The 17,615-nt window shown below is 37.0% G+C and overlaps 1 protein-coding gene across 1 annotated transcript; it reads right to left on the bottom strand.

Annotated features, from left to right (window-relative positions):
• Nucleotides 1-14,365: 14,365 nt before the first annotated feature.
• K441DRAFT_691782 (uncharacterized protein) lies at nt 14,366-15,867 on the bottom strand. Its single transcript, XM_067652506.1, has 3 exons — nt 15,434-15,867; nt 15,289-15,378; nt 14,366-15,233 (listed from the first exon to the last, which is right to left on the bottom strand). Exons 1-3 carry the CDS (start codon nt 15,705-15,707, stop codon nt 14,866-14,868), a joined length of 732 nt encoding a protein of 243 aa, XP_067510354.1. The 5' UTR covers nt 15,708-15,867; the 3' UTR covers nt 14,366-14,865.
• Nucleotides 15,868-17,615: the final 1,748 nt, after the last annotated feature.

Below are 17,615 nucleotides of genomic sequence, written 5' to 3'. Positions count from 1 at the left end.
CCGGAGCTTGTCTGTTCCATATCCGATTTAACCTATTTACTCTTTTCGCGAGCTTTTTTCATAGGTCGCAATAACACCGTAGTATTAGAGCGCTTTCTGCGATTTATAAATTATGGACCTTGGTCCTAATATTCTTTTAGAATATCTTTATAATAATTAAGGTAATCCTTTAGTTCCTATATAGAGTCCTTAGCGGGCTAGCCTAGCCATTTAACTTTAAATTAAAGCTTGTTCTTAATAGACTTATAGCATAGTATAGCTTTAACCTTATACCACTCGCCCACTACCTTAGGGTGTTTAATTAGGCCTAGACGGAAGTTCTTTTCCGGCGGTAGTCTATGCCATAGCTTTAGTAGGTTTATATAAAATACTAAATATATATAGGCTATAAATAGGGGTAGCTGGAGACAATAGGCTAGCTTACCAATTTATTTCTTAACTTAGAAGGGACCTAGGTATCTTATATCGAGCTTCTTTAATAGTTAACGGGTCTTAATATTTATTACACGTAATAGAACCTTATTGCCTACTCCAAAATGCTTATCCTAGTGCTTGCGGTTATACCAAAGTCTCTACTACTCTTAGGCATCTTATAGGCTCTACTTCACATACTTTTATTACTCCTCCCATTCCTAAAGGTATCCTTATACTCTCTGGTAGATGTCCTTAAACTTCCCAATAGGATCCTATAACTAATTATGCGGCCTTAGCTAGTAATTGTTGGGTATACCATTAAACCTAAATAGTTAGACGCTATAGGCAATCTGGATTAGTGCATACTTATACAATATATATTACTTTAAATTATAAGCATACTCCATATACGGAAGTAGCTCGCACTAGTTATCTTATTAGTAGTTTAAATACATCTGTAGGTAAGACTTTAGTTCCTAGTTCTAGCGTTCCGTTTGCCTATCTATCTACAGGTAGAAAGCTGTACTATAATAGTAGTCTATTTTTAAATAGAAGCATAAATCCGACTAGTACTAGCTTATAAAGACACTGCCCCTATTAGTAATAATAGAGTGCGGCTAATCTACTTTAAGAAAGCATTTCTCTTTAATTAGGTTGGCGAGCTCTTATACGTTAATCATCTTATTAATGGGAAGGTATTAGATATACTTTAAAAACTTATTAATAAGTATAAGGACCAAATTATATGTTCGTCTTTAGCCATCTTTAGATAGCGGGAGATCCGTAATAAAGTCTATAGCGTAATATTACTATAGCTTACTAGCGGGGGGAACTAATTTAAGTAGACCCTATGGCTTATACCTACGGATCTTATATACTTAACACTTCTCACAATAGCTGATATACTCCTTTACTTCCTAATTAAGCCTTAGCCAATAGTATTTACGCTAAAGTAATTCCACTATCTTTACTTAACTATAGTGGCCGCCTAAAGGATCATCGTAATTCTTTATAAGAATCTTCTGTTATAGATTTACTTCTTATGGCACCTAAACCTTGCCACCTCTACACAGTAGGCCCATCGGGTCTAGTTCCCAATAGTAGCGCCTAACAGCTTCCTTTCCATTACATTTCCAGTCTACTTTTGCATTAAGAATAGTATAGGAAGCGTCCCTCCGTTACACCTCACGGATAAGATCCATTAACCCTTTAGATAGTTCCCGGGTAAAAGCTGTTTTATCCTATACTACTCTAAGTATAAGACTAGATGGTACCATAAATCTTGTAACTCTTTAATACGCGTATGTTAGGAAGGCCGCTACGAAGTTAAAGTCCTTTAGTTATTACAGGGCTCCAAGTTCCAATTACTCTATAGCTTCACTATTAGTTTAAGGGGATAGCTTAGTAATTAGAGATAGTATATTACCAGGTTCCAAGAATGTATTAGGGACGTCCTGTCCAGGTATATTTAAACCCTTATTAGTAACGGACCGGGTACTAGCTAAAACATTAGTAGAAACCGATAGGGCTTATACCGCCTAAGACTTAATACATAGAGCTATAGGTACTTAAGCATCCTATACCCAGAGCTTGTTCTATAATATAGGGAGTAAGATATCTATTATCTATTTTCCTTCTCCTGTTTTAAAGCCTTTAGCATAGTCTGGCCGTTATAACGGTCTATTAGCAGGGTTATTTTCCCCTAGCTTATATTTAATCTTAAAATTAAATTACGTAAGCTCCTCTACCTATCTAGCTTATTAAGGTATAAGCTCCTTTATAGTTATAAAGTAGCATAAATTATAGTAATCTAAGAGTATATAAGTGGTATAGCTCGCGTGCTCAAGGTAATATTGCTACTATTTAAAGTAGTTAACTATAGCCAGCAGTTCCTTATCGTGGGTATAATACCTAACTTTAGGTCCCTGGAATTTTCTACTATAAAATACTACTAGTCTTTAATGGAGCTAGGTAGCGTCTAGATGCCTATTAGGTTATAGTAGGATACTAGCAAGGGCAAAATTTAATACATTAGTAATTATTATTAATGGCTAATCTAGGTTAAAATACCGTAGCAATAGAGCTTTTATAAACTTTACGCGAAGTTCCTAAAAGGCCTCCTAAACCTTTCCGGGCTATAACTATAGCTTATACTATTTAGTTAGTCCCTTCTTAGTTTTCTTCCTTGCCGCCTTTAAGCTTTTTACTCCTTAGGTTAGGTCTTAGGAAGCTTCCGTAATATAGTTAAATAGGTATCGGGCAATATCCGAGTAATTATAGATAAAGCGCCTATAGAAATTGGTAAAGCCTAGGAACACTTAAATATCTTAGTAGCTCTTTAGCTCCGGCCACTCCTAAATCATCTACACCCGTACTAGGTCCATAACTACACTTATAGGCGTTACAATATAACCCAGGAACTTAACCTACTTGGTGTTAAAGATATACTTTAACGCTTTGGCGTAGAGGCCCCAATCATCTAAACGTTCTAGCACTTTGCGGACGTATTACTTATGTTAATCCTCGTCTTCTAAGTAGATTAAGATATTATCTAAATAGATAATATATATGCGGTCAACTAGTCCCCCTAAGGCTCTGTAAATATACGATTGGAATATTATAGGCGTATTAGCTAGCCTAAAAGGCATTACTAAATACTTAAAGTAGCTGTATTAGGTCTTAAAAGCGGTCTTCTACTTATCCCCTTTTTTAATACAGAGCGTATAATAGGCGTCTTATAGATCTAACTTTATAAAGATCTTCGCCCTAAATAGTTAATCCAGTATTTTACTAATTAGTAGTAGTAGGTAACAGTTTTTAATTATAATTTTGTTAAGACCGCGATAGTCTATATATAGCCTTATAGTTCTATCTAGTTTTGGGATAAAGAAGATCGGCGCGCCTAACGGCGACTTATTAGGCCGGATCTATTCCTTTTTTAGTAAGCCATTGAGGTACTCCTATAGGATCTTAAGCTCTTTACGCGAGAGGTTATAGATAGGAAGGTTTAGCGGTTATTTACCTTCTTCTAGATTAATTACATAATTATACTCCAAGTTCTGCGGTAGGACTTTAGCTCTCCTACCCAAAAATACCCTTAGTAAGTCCCTTAGGCCTGCTAGAATATTTAACAAATTAGGGTCGCGTTTGTCCTCTACATTATTATTAGGTAGGTCCCGAAGCTCCCTTAAGATACTCGCGGGCAGCGTTATACGCTATAGTGGTTACTTATATATGGTTGCCACCGTATATTAAACCGTTTTATATAGTAGCCAATAAAGGGTAGAAAACTCCTTGACGCAGCGTTCGAGGTGCTATAGTATACTCTCCGCATATTGCTTAAGCTAGAGTAACCCGTAACAGTTAAAGTATCTTATAAAATCCTTAAGATCGCCGCCTCCCTATAATATCTCCGCGACCTATCTAGTAGTTCCCTATAGGGTCTCCATTATAGAGGGGTTATTACCTATACTAAGCTCTATACCTATCTTGCTATTAAATAGGGGTTAGATCCGATACTCCTTTAGGTATAGAGCGTATACTATTTTACCTAGGGCTACATTCTCTAGGATGTCCTTTAGGCTTATTAATAATATACGCCCTTCTAAATCTTCATTATTCTACTATTTAAAGGCTCCTATTTTAAAGCGTATCTTAGGATCTACTTTTATAAGCCAAGAGTATCTGAGGATAAGGTCATAACCTACGAAGTTAGCCGCCTAGAAGGGTTGCGGGCTAACCGCCTTAGTGCGGTTATGTATATCGGCTATTAACACTATAAGCTTATAGGCACTATGTAGCTTAATCCAATACTTATCTAGGAAGCCTATAATAGGTTTCCGCCACCTTTGCAATAGGATGAGTTTATACTCTTTTACCAAATTATATCGTATAAGATTAATTTTAGCGCCGCTGTTATATAGTGCTTAGAACTATCGTACCTCACCTATAGGGAGTATTATTTCCAGCTTAACAGTAATACGGAGAGTCTCTCCTTCTATATCTTGCCCTAGTTACAGCTAGAAGAGGTCCACAACTAGGGCTTTTCTTTTTTTAGATCGTTAGTGCGGTTATCGCCCTACTTGTTTTTCTAATAAGATCTACCTCTAGAGTTTTCTCTTAACTTCTTAGAGTGTTCCTATAAAGGTGCTAGATAGGTATTAGGTTAGCCCTAGGAGTCTTTCCCGTTATTTAAGGTTCTTAACTTTAACCCTTTTAAAGTTCTCTTTAAGAACGGCTTCTTTAAAGGTTAGGTCTACCCTATATTACTACTAAAGTGCCCGCGCTTCTAGTGACCCCTTAGCTTCCTACTAGAAGAGGTCTAGTTCCTTACCGCGTCTTTAGCATTTAGAACTGCTCATTCAAAATCTATATATATAGTAATCCGCAATAGGGCTCCCACGCGCTTTATTTCGTCATAAATTACTAGCTTAATTCTAGCCTAGATAAACCTAATCTTCTCTTTCTTATAGATGCTACCGTCCTTATTTTTAAAAAGCTCTAAATCCATCTATTAAGCATAAGTTTCCACAAAGTTTATAAACTGGCAGAAGTTATAGCGGTCCAGCTATATCCCATTTTAGAATAGCTCTGTATTATCGTATTATACAACATACAGATCTTAAGTCCATTTCTTTAAGAAGGTTTACAGCTGTGGCTATATAGTAATTTGCTCTTTATTAAGCTAATTAAGTGCAATCTAGTTTAGTAATCGGTCTTTAATCTTACTAATAATCTAACGTATACGCTCTTTAGTATTATCTCGTATTATTAGCATCTTAAAGAAGTTATCTACCTCACGAACCCAATCGTCCAACTATTAGGCGTTGGGTCTATAGCAAAGTTCTAGACTACCAGAGGCCTTAGCTAGTCAGTCTATATCCTTTTTCCGTTTATAGCGTAAATAACTCTCTAAGTCTTCTATACCTCCTTAAGTAGGTACTAAGTAGCTCCTAAAAAGCCCTTAGCCTTAATTAGGTTATAAAAGAATTTACCTAGCTTAGATTAGACCCTACCAGATCTAGATTTGCCCTTAGAGGGTTCTAATATATTTATTAGTAGCTTCCTCTCGCATAGCTTCCGAGAGCCTTATAACAGCTTCCCAATATCTATCTTAAAGGAGATCAGTATAGGGCTCTTAACCTTCTAAACTCGGGCCTAGGGAGGCTTCTACTATAGAGGTAGTGTTAGTACCAGTAGCTAGTATAGGCTTCCCAACAAGGCTTAGGTCCTAAGTTAATAATTAGCTTAGATTACCTAAAGGGGTAGGCCTACTTGGCTTGTAAGCAGTCTGTGCACCACCACTATACTAATTATAGGCCGGTGGTCTTCCGGGAGGGTTCCGGTTGGTTTCCTAGTTAGACACATTAGTATATTCCTCTAGCATTTCTAGCTTAGGGGAAGATCTTAAAGTTGCCTCTAGCGCTTAATCTTCTAATTGGCCTAGGTGGGATTAAAGGGGTTCCGGTTACTTTCCGGCAGCGTTATAACCATTATAGAGGGTATCTGCGTTTTCCTTAGCGGTAACTATAGGTATATAAGAGTCTTCGAGCTCCTAGAGCATCTAGGTATTAGGGCTTATTCAGCCGTCTTGCCTAGAGGGTTATATTGTTATAATCTCTCACTATCGGAGGGACCTTCCTGCCTTTACGCGACGGCTTTTATAAGGTATCTATAGAGTTTCCGTTTAGGTTATCACAAGATTTTAAGGGAGAATGGTAGTTATTAACAAAAGATATAAACAAATAATCTGGTCCTTAAAGCCGACTACCCTTCTAAAAAAGAGTAGGAAGGATTTAAATATAAGGGGATCTTATAGACAGGGGGCTATAAGGACACAATTGGAATAGGATAGATTAGTAAGAGAGATAAATCCTTAAGGAGGTAAGGCCTCTAGGATCGTAGAGACTATATACTACGGGTATATGCCTTTAGCACGTGACCGGCGACCATCCGAGGGGCGTCTGGGGGTTGTCCTGAGGGCAACCCGAGGTGTCCGTAATAATATCCCTTACAATAACTTTCTAAAACGGCAGGATAAGCTTCGTTACTGCTATATATATTTAATTAATTAAGAACGAGCTCTTATAAATAACAACCCTAGCCTTATTTAGAGATTCTTTACCAACTATACTGACGCCATTACTTAATATAATATTAGCGAATTTGATAGGTAGAATATGGATAAAATAGGCTATGTAATGGGACTAGCTTTTGCTACAAAAGTAGTTATATTAAGAGGCAGAATTATTAACTTTAAGACGGTTAACGGTAATAGGGAGTAGGTTACCTAAATCGACTTAATTGGTATGTATGGGTAGATAATTCCACTATTTATTATTTTTAAAGGGAAGTAGTATATAGATTTACTATAGGAAACAGCAGAGGAAGCTGTAGGCGAGTACTTAATTAGAATAACGGAGAATAGCTAGTTAAATAAAGAAATAGGCCTTAAGTGGCTTTAATATTTTAAGCGTTATACTCGGCGAGCAGAGGCATAGGAAGCCTCTAAAATTAATACCCTAAATATTAAACACTATGGCTACCGATTACTTATTATAGATAGGCATAACTCTTATACTAATATTAAGTTTATAGAGTTCTGCTAGAAGTATAAGATTATTCCTATATATCTTCTACCTTACTTAACCCACTTCCTACAGCCTCTAAATCTTATTATTTTTTTAGTAGTTAAGCGCCTATATTTAGCCAAGGTCGACAAATACGTAGCTCGCGGTGTTACTAGTATTAATAAAAACTACTTTCTGTAGATCCTAGGCGAGATTAGGCCTTAAGTATATATACCTAAACTAATTAATAGTGCATTTAAAGCTATAGGCCTTCTTTCTTTTAACCCTAATTAAGTCCTCTAACGCCTTATAGGGCAACCTTCCTCTGCGCGATTATATATACCTTAGCCTATAAACGAACCAACGCTTTTATCCTTACCTCTGTATCTAAAGACTCTAAAAAGCCACTCTAATTAAGCTTAGTATAGCTATATAATCCGTTATTTAGACACTGCTTCTAAAGCAATTAATATTATTATTAGGAAGCTTATAAGCTATATAGATTTAATAGATAAAGGTATAGAAATACTTCGGCTAGAAAATACGGAGCTTTATAATGGTGCTACAGACAGGAGAGCCAAGAAGAAAAATTAATAGGTAGTGCTTTTAACTAAATCAGTCCTTACTACTAAATTAGCTAAAGCACTTATTAACGCGAGGGAGGCTATAGAGGAGGCTAAACGGAAGATTAAGAATACTAGAGAGCGGCTTAGAAAGGAGAGAAAAAGGATAGCTATAACTGCTAAGGCATAAGTTTAAGAAAGGAAGGAGGCTTAGGCTACTGCTATAAAAGCTAAAAAGGTTGCAGATTAACATAAAAGGGACTTAGGAGAGGCAAATTAGGCAGTAAAAAGAGCGTAGAAGGTATTAGTAACTATAGGTAATTGTTAAACTGGTAATTTAGAATAAGAACTCTGGTTTATTAAAGAGGGCTCTAGAAGCTCTCTTATATACATTAGGTAAGTCCTAAATATAATGACGACGACGTCGTTATATAGTAGGTTATAGTTAAGAGAAATAGGTAATTAGACGTTTGATAAAATATATAAGCTTAAGATATAAGACAACTGAGATATAGTTCGTATAGACAATCTAGGTCGTTAAATAGTATTACGATGGTAGTAAGGAACTTTAATTTAAGTTAATATACCCCCCTAGCTGCATAGAGCCTTCTAGGCTGCTGTAGAAATACTAAAAAGTCACAATAGCAATTTGGTGTTAAGTTAAAGGAAATCCTCCCTATATTTACCTTACCTAAATATTATTTAAATTAAATTAAATTAGATCCTTAATATCAACAAGGTTTAATTACTAAATAAACGTCTTATGCTTTTAACAAGGCAGAGCCTTTGTTAGGCCGTCTACTATTATATCCGCAGTAGGCACCTATTTAATATTAATGCTTTCTTTATAAACTTCCTAGCGGAGCTAGTGGTGATAAATATTAATATATTAAAGCTTAGTGTTAAGCTCCGCGTTACTTTTAGTTAGTAGTTAAATAGTCTATAGGTTATTATAATATATCGTTTGCTTCTTATTAGGGTTAAATCCGATTTCTTTAAAGAATTGCTGCCACCAAATCGACTCAGTGGCTGTATGCGATAGGGCTAAGAGCTCTACTTCTGTGCTTAATTTTGTTACTAACTTCTGCTTTATAGATTGCTAGTTAATTGGCCCTCTAAATAAGGTGAATAGATAACCTTCTGTGCTCTTTCTGCTCACTAGGTTATCGCTAAATAATATATTACTGGCCCTTATAAAGATTTAATTTATTATATTCTTCTTTAAGTACTTAATTACAAAAGTCCTAGTTTAATAAAGGTAGGCAATTACCCTTATAGTAGCTGCGTCATGAATTAGTGATGGGTTTTAAGAGAATTCTAATAGCTTGCTTATTAATCTCGCCGCGTTTAGATAGGTAATATAGGCTATATAGAGCGTAGATCCGACCTTCCTTTAATAGGTATAGATGTCCTACTTTAAGGCTTATTCTAGATTAAGCTTAAGTTCCTTATTGCCTATTAGTGTATAGACTTTACGATAGTCCTTTATATTAAAGCTTATCGCGATCTTATTAATATAAGCGTCCTAGCTAAGCCAAAGCTTCCTATTCTCTCTATTGCGGATTATTTAAATTTCTAGAAACCAGGTGAGTTTACCTAGGTCCTTTATCTCGTACCTTTTTATAAGGTGCTCCTTAAAGGTCTTAAGCTTAAGGATGTCTCTCTTTTAGTAGGCGGCTGTAATATTATTAATATAGAAGAAGACTATTAGCCAATTGTTGTGATATAGGCAAGGCTCCTCCGCCACTAGCTTTAAGCCTTCCTTTTTAAGTATTATTATTAAGTTACTGTACCATAGTAGAGGTGATTGTTGTAATCTATAGAGCGCTCTATAAAGCAGTAGGCACTTGCCCTTAATCGCAAATCTATCTAGGCTCTTAATATAAACGACCTCGTTAATTAGGCTGTTTGCGAATGCGTTAACGGCGTTACCCTGCTAGCAGTCTAGGTTAAATATTGCGATAATAGCCATTAGCGCTCTAAACGATCTTACTATTAGTATTGCGGCATAGGTGTTCTTATGTACTAACTCTTGTAGATTACCTCGTACGCAAAGGCGGGCTTTAAATTTCGTTAGATAGCTATTGGTATTAGTTTTATAGGTAAACGTCTAGATAACAGGCACGGGTTTAATATTAATTGTCTCCTTAACAACCTTAAACGTTTCTTTATTTTAAAGGTTAGTAAACTCCTTCTAAGTAGTAGCCATAAATTCTTCCTTATATTAATGTCTTTAAAGCTCCTTCTAGTTCTTAGGCGGCGGTAGGAGCTAGTTGCGATATAGCTTTTAGTAAAAGGTAAGCCCTATATTAAAGGCTGCTCTTTAAGCCGGAAGGCTCTTGTCCTTAGTAACATCAGTTAGGAAACCTACGTAGGCCTTTAGACGTTCTTTAAGTCTCTTCCCTTTAACAACGTTTTACTCTCCTATATTGCCGATAATATTCTTCTTTAGCTTAGCTTCGTTAGTTAGAACTATAATATAGTATAGCTTCTTCTTTACTAAGGTATTTAAGGACGGTAGAGGCTCCAGTAAGTTAGGTTCTAGTATTTTATCTAGGGTAAAAAGCCCTAGAGTTAAGTCATCTTTAGAGCTTAAATCTGGTTGCTTACTACTTTTAATATTAGGCTCTTCCTAATTTCCACTAGAATTCACCTATTATCTTCCTTTAGTATTAACTTAAATCTCGTTTAGAGTTTTATCGCTTTTATTACTTTTATTAAATAACAATTCTAATTCGTCTTGGAGGTTCTGTATTTAACGGACATTAATTATTTCTAATATTTAGTCAGTCCTTACTTAGAGTATATTTGCCAAATCTAGCTGTAAGTTATTATAGAGTAATTACTTATTAAATCGTATATCTCTTATTCTAATAACCTTCTTCTAACTAGGAATATAGATTTAAAAGATATTCGTTAAATTATACCCTACTAGATATCCTATATAGGCCCTTAGCACGAGCTTATTTAGGCGTGGAATATTATACTTAAGAGGATAGGCCCTATAGCTATAGACTTGTAGGTAACCTATATTTAGTTTTAGTGGTAATATACTGTAACGTGGCCCGCCTCCACGTTGCCATACGGCTAAAAAGACTAAGAGTGCTTGCGAACTTGTTGTAAGCGCGGCGGGACCTAATATATATACTCTTACAATTGCCCTCTCCTCTGCGCGCTCGTCCCCAAGCGCTCGCAGGGATTCCTCTATACGCCCATTTAGGCCTCCACAGGGATTAAACGCCAAGAGTATTACTATATTAGTTAGTCCCTAGTAATATAAGCGATTAGAATCTCCACCAACGCCTTATCGCACGGATGCGCGTTAGACTATACTAGAGCGAAGTGACCGATGGGGATTAAACCCACAACACCTGGCCCCAGTAAGTTCGCAAGTATAATTATAACGTGGCCCGCCTCCACGTTGCTATACGGCTAAAAAGACTGAGAGTGCTTATAAACTTATCGTAAGCGCGGCGGGACCTAATATATATACTCTTACATATACCCATTACTAACTAAATATTCTTAAACAGTGTCTTCTACTTAAGCCCTTTACTAGGCGTCTAATTAAGTAGATAGGTAGCTGCCTTAAAAACTTTAGGCTACAGTTCTTCTAGTAGATAGGCTGCAACCCTTACGCATTAACCCTTCTATATTATCACCCCCCTAAAACGTTTAGCTGGACCGTTCTAAGACTAGGTATTAGGTACTAATCTTTTAAGAGTAATTCCTTATTTAGCTACCTATTCCTTAAATTCGCCTATAAGAGACGTCTTTTTATCTATATAGATTATAGCTACCTTAAAGCCGTATTGTCTTTTAATGACATTGCAATATTTAATAACTATTTTAGTTAGGGATAACTTCTTAGCCATCGTTTCTACCTCATTCATCTATATTATATCGTTAAGGAAGTATACCGTGTACTTATGGCCATTATATATAATAATTCCGGATATTAAATCTAGGTATATCCTGTAGAAAAGAACCGCCAACTAGGTTAGTTTCCTTCTTAATACTACCTTATAAGCTTTACTTACTCCGTATAACTCGCATTCTACTATTAAGGGGCTTTTTAGAACCGCCCCCATTACTAACTAAGGTAGTTACTCTATCGCTTCTTTTCCTGCATGGCCTAATCACTAATGCCATATATAGCCTTCCGCCTAATTTAGTAGAGGCTTTAATAAATGCTTTACTAGCTTTAATTAAGTCATAAATAAAGCCTCTTATAAGTCCTTTAGCTTATTATATTTAACCATTTTCTAACTATAGTAGTAGCTACAGCGGAAGTACGTCTCGTTGTCACCAGAGAAGATAGTATTCTCTTTATTATTCTAATAGACTCCTTTATTATTAAGCTTTTAGAGGCATACTAGGTTAGTATAAAAGCTTAGTATATAGGCTGCTCGTAAGAGCTGCATCTGTGTCTTGCCTATTAGGTGGTTAATTATAACTATAGCTGTGCCATAGCCTACGATCTCTTCTATATTTAATCCTATATAGAGCCAATCTAACGTAGGCTTGATGTCGCTAATAAATCTGGCTTAATCGTTAACGACGTATATAGTGGTTCCTAAGTTAAGGATAAAGCTATTATAAAGCTTATAATTGGAGGTTATATTATAGGCTCCTGCTTAATAAATAGCAAAGGCTCCTCTACTAGGCTCTTAAGAGCTCTACTTATTACTATCCTTTGGCTTCTTATTAGCTTGATCGTCCTTTTTAATTTACTTAATATAAGCCTTAATTTCGGGCGTCGTATTGGCAATCTTCTTATCCACCTTCTTCTGAATTTTATTACTTGGTTTAAACCACAATAGGCGAGAAATCGACTCTACGATGTACTAGCACTTGTTAAAGTAGTAACGTTTTCCGTATAGGCACTCTAGCAGCAGTTGCCTTTCCTTCTTCTACTTATCTACTAATAATTAAGGCTTTAATTCAGGCTTTAAATTCGGTAACTCGTCTTTAAAGGTAACTCTAAAGGATCCTTGTAGGGTTTTGCCCTTCTAGGCGAGGTCCATATAACGGTAGTTTCGGTATATTTCAACCAGTTTAAAGAAGGTAGGAAGCGTCTTCTTCTCCCACTCACGCTTATCAAGCTCGTTTTTCTAATATTCTAACCAGCTTAGTATAATTAATTTAACTGCGTATGCGAAATCTTTTACTAAACGATTACTATCTACCTTAGGTAGAGCTTGCTCCTTACACTTAGTATATACCTTCTCCTACTCTTATAACTAAACCTTAAAGTTCTGGTTCCGAGGCGCCTTCTTAAGCCTTGCATATTAAGTGGCTATTTAAAGCTTTTAGGCGTGGTTAGTCGGAGCAATTCTCTTCTTAAGAGATACCAAGACGTCATAGGTAGTGGTGCATTTAAACGTGTAGATAAGGTAAGTACGTGAGATAAAGCTTAGAATGTGGCTGCGCAACGTATTAAGAGCTAACAGCTGTTTTCTATATAGCTTTATATTATCCCTATAGTCGGCTTTAAGCGTACAGAGCTTCTCCTTCTCCTCCTCATCTAGGTCCGCGAGCTTCGTCTTTCCCCAGCTATTAGCATCCTTGGGTAAGGCACAAACAGGTTCTTTAAGCTATAGCAGATCGGTCTTAGGTGTTAATAGGTCAATATACTTCCAAAGACGATTATTATTCGCTTTTAACTTAATAACCTTAATCCATTCGTCCCAATTGTTTAGGCTTATAAGGATAACGGATAATACAATAACGGGAGGGGTTTCTTATTAAGAAGTCATTGTGGGTAGTTATCTATAATTAAGATAATAATTAAAATCAATGGGAATAAAGGCTTTAGAATTAAAGATAATACAGTAAACAGCCCGGGCTCATAACTATTAAACTAGTAATTCAGAATAAGAACTCTAGTTTATTAAAGAGGGCTCTAGAAGCTCTCTTATATACATCAGGTAGGTCCCAAATACAATAACAACGACGTCGTTATGTAGTAGGTCATAGTTAAGAGAAACAGGTAATTAGACGTTCGATAAGACATACGAGCTCAAGATACGAGACAACTAAGACATAGTTCGTATAGACGATCTAGGTCGTCAGACAGTATTACAATGGTAGTAAGGAACTTTGATTCAGGTCGACAGTAATATAGCAAAAAGAAAGAAGACTGCGGAGGCTTATATGGCAGCTGCTTAAGCAGTAGAGGAGGCGAAGCTTAAGATAGAAGCCTTAGCAATACTGTAGGAGCAATGGGAGGAATCCTTCGCAGCAGCTATAGATACTATAGCTCGCTCTAAGGTTTTAAAGGACGCTATAAAAAAGGCAAAGGAGGCCTCTTAGCAGTCTATACAGGTAGATAAGGAAGTGGACGATAAGGAAGTGGACGATGAGGAAATAGACGATAAGGAAATGGATGACGAGGAAGTAGACGATGAGGATAAGGTGTCGGATAAAGATGGAGTATATTAATATAGGCGACGTTATAGTATTAATTGGGTAGCAGTTAGTACTAAAAATACTAAAAAATATTAATATAGAGCCTCTATTATATAAAAATAAGACTTCATAAAACTTCAGTAACAGTGTGATATTGAGCGATGCTTTTTACTAGTATTTTACCTGTAATTGGGCATTTGGCAGTATTTTGGCGTGAGCCTGATTAGGAAGGCGGTAGTAGCCGACCGTCATAACCCTATCGCCGTCATAACCCTATCATCTACGTTATATAAAGTTAAATAAATTTTTAGAAGTTTTTATTCAGTGGTTGTTAAGATATTATATTATGATTTTTGTGATTTTTGGTGGAAAGTGGGGCGTCCGGAGAGGAGCAGAGGAGTCCCGGCTGTTGATTTTGTTTGTACTCAAGTAAACGTCGACGGTGAGATGTAGTATTATTGCTTTTTTGACCATGCAAGTGGCACAACCAGGGGTCTCCATGATATTTATATCCATTGCTTCTTAACGATATATTCATTCATAAGCAATGATAACGATTGGATTTTTTGAGATCCTTATGAATGAATATCCATAAGCTTATGAATATATAAGAAAGTTGAAGCCTTGTGGTGTAGTAAAAGGATGCTAAGGTATATACGCAGTATCAATCGTACGTTGGAGGAGAGAACGGCTGGTGAGGAATAAGGGGGGGGTGAGGGCCTCTAGGAAGCTGTTGACCTTGACAAATAACTACAACACCATGCTAAGACTAGTGATGCAGCTTATATAAGCCATATCGCGAATATTCATTCATATCCCGATATTTTGGCTCCCTTTAATGATAATGATTGGTATTTGGTCAAAATATCAATCTATTCATTACTGAGACCGCTCGGCATGACATGCTACTAGAACTTTTTCTGGTACTTCAACTTCTTGAGATCTTCAAGATCGTCGACCCGAACGCGTGAACTGCGAACTTCGGGATTGGCCAGAATTAACTCGTACACTTTCCCAAAGTCCGATGCCTTCGTTGTCCCATGCTGGGCAGCGACTTCATCCACCTCGACTCGGTACCCGAGGTAGATTTCGTTGAAGCGGACGTTCGTAGACTCGTTCTCACGGGCGGCGGCCGTGGCCATGGGGAACAAGGCACCTTGCGTCATGGCTGGCACCGGGTGAGTTGCTAAGTCGCCCTGCGACCCGGTACAAATAGTCCATGTGCTCGCAGGATTGTTCTGCTCGAGCAGATAGCCGATGCTATCCCGATAGGCGACTGCGGGTCTTTTGTTAGAAGGTGTCGGGTCCGCTTAAGGATTGGAAGGGCCTACAGAAGTTGGCTTCGAAGGAGATGTTAAAGTTGGAGCGTAGCTGGCTGGTGGTGATCTCCTGGAGGGGAGTTGTAGTGTACTCGCCGCCAACTTGATTGAAATGTCAGTAGCGAACGTTGACTCGTGAGTATAATGGGTAACCAACTGCTGGAATACACATGCTGGAAAGATGGGAGCTTGCCCGCTCGGACTTGATCAACAACACCTTTTACCCCCGAGTCCGAGAGAACGTTGGCTTCAGCGAAAGTGATCCCCTCGGATGACCCAATGTACTTGACGAGTTTGTCGGCTGAATTTTGGTTGCGGACGATGGCCAAGACGTTGCGCTTGGAGCGCAACGCAGCCGTGACGGCTGATACGCCGATATTTCCAGTTGCTCCGACGACTAGAACCGTCTCCGTGGCGGCCTTGAGCGACATTGAGGAATTGAAAAGATGTCAAAGACGATGCTTTCCCTGGGGATCCCGTGCCGCCTATTAATGCTCAATTCGATTCTTTATTACTTCTTTGTCTTGGCATGTCCATCGAGGAAATTCTGCGATGACAAATCGACCGACTGTGATCTTGCGAGTCCTCGGCTTTGCAAAGAGGCGAGCTTGAAGCGATGACGAATCGACCGACGGTGATCTCGCGAGGGTCGTCCCGAACGCTAATTAGAACGGTTCTGTTCTGGCGAATCGGCTCTTAGCCTACCCCTGCTAGCGTTTTGCCAAAGAATATACGAGCAGAAAGTATATAGTACTATGGTATCCGGCAAAAGTAGTTATATATTAATACCCAATACGGGGCTTGTTTAAATAAATACCTAAGTAGATACTATAGATATAATATAAATTCTAGAACGTAAGCAAAGTATACTACTTAATATGCCAATCGCTTATATTTCTTCTCTATACTACCTATTTTAAATATTTTGTTATATAGCTAAAGCACCCCTATTACGCACTAATATATATACTACTTTCGCTGGATACTATAGTAAGTCCTAATGCAATAGTTTGTTATCGCTTTAAGCTCGCCTTTTTGTAAAGCTAAGGACTTACTAGTAGCGTTTTGCTAAAGTGTTACGGACGCTTTAAGTACGATGTTATAACTACTTAGAGAAGAGTCGGAAGAAGCTAGTTAGTTAATTTAGGCACGGTTTAGGATGGAGCTAATAGAACTATGTGACGAGAAATAGTAGCCGAGGTTATATAATGTAATCTATATAATTTATGTAATCTATAAGATTTATAATAAAGTAGATAGAGCACACGTTTATTATATACAAGAAGGATTTTATAGGAGTATAGTTGTGTATTTAAGGACCCTTAGTCCCTACCTAAATAATTCCTTTCTTGTAGTAATTTTTAGAATACAATTAGAGTTAATCTATTAGGCAACCACTCCACTAGTTATTATTACGTTATTAACTTTAATTTGCATCACCTATATACCTAGCCCATTAATGAGCCTATTGTAGTACTTACTATAAGGTTCCGTTATATAATTACTACCTAGTTACGGTATTAAATATAGAAAGTCAAATAATATGCCACTAAAAGCAGCCACTATAACGCTATTAACGGCGGTAACTACTTTAAGGTTAGGTAACGACACTAGTATAGTAGACACTAACTTATAGTAACCTATAACGGTTGGACAATTATAAGAGATAGTTAACTAGCTAATAGAAAATAATATAATATTAAAAAATAGGATTAACGGGATAAGAGCAGCAAAGATTAAGCTACTATTAATTAAGAGGTACTTAGGAGAAAGATTAAAACTTAAAGGATTCCTTATGTAAATGCACTTTAAGGTTACGTAAGAAGGAGCTAAGCTGCTAACACCTATGGATCGAATAGCGTATGCGGGACTATTCCTATTAGGAAGAGCACTTAAGTGGTTTAAGCCTTACCTTATAGAGATATAAGCAAATGGAATAATAACCACCAATTAAGATATACGGTTTATATTTATAAGCTAGGAAGGGTTTATAAAGCGACTTATATAAATATTTAGAGACCCAGAGGCAGTAACCACAGCGAAAAGAAAGCTTTAAGATATTACGTAATAAACCTTAGTAATTAAGTATATAATATAGTTCTAGACGTTAGCAATATAAGTAAAGTGGAATAATAGGGCGCTTATAGCACAGTATAAGTAAGGACTTAAGGCTAAAGTTTAGGACGTAATTATTCTAATAGAAGATACGGATACCCTACGGGAGTTAATAGATTAAGCGATTAAGATTAATAATTAGATCTACTAAAGGGAATAGGCTAAGAGAGGTTAGGATAGAGTTTTATAGTTATATAAGGCGCAGAGTACGCAATAACTAAAGC

This window comes from Cenococcum geophilum (genome assembly GCF_001692895.1).
Source record: "Cenococcum geophilum 1.58 unplaced genomic scaffold K441scaffold_1, whole genome shotgun sequence".
Lineage (NCBI taxonomy): Eukaryota > Fungi > Ascomycota > Dothideomycetes > Gloniales > Gloniaceae > Cenococcum > Cenococcum geophilum.
The sequence above is the reverse complement of the archived record's forward strand: the minus strand, read 5'-3'. Positions and strand labels throughout refer to the sequence as shown.

What these genes read in the sequence shown, in the direction of transcription:
- K441DRAFT_691782 (XM_067652506.1), bottom strand. Translation starts at nt 15,707, where the DNA reads ATGTCGCTCAAGGCCGCCACGGAGACGGTTCTAGTCGTCGGAGCAACT. An exon ending in CCAGCATGTGTATTCCAGCA is followed by an intron (nt 15,379 to 15,433) that starts GTTGGTTACCCA and finishes ATTTCAATCAAG; the next exon opens with TTGGCGGCGAGTACACTACA. An exon ending in CTCCTTCGAAGCCAACTTCT is followed by an intron (nt 15,234 to 15,288) that starts GTAGGCCCTTCC and finishes AAAGACCCGCAG; the next exon opens with TCGCCTATCGGGATAGCATC.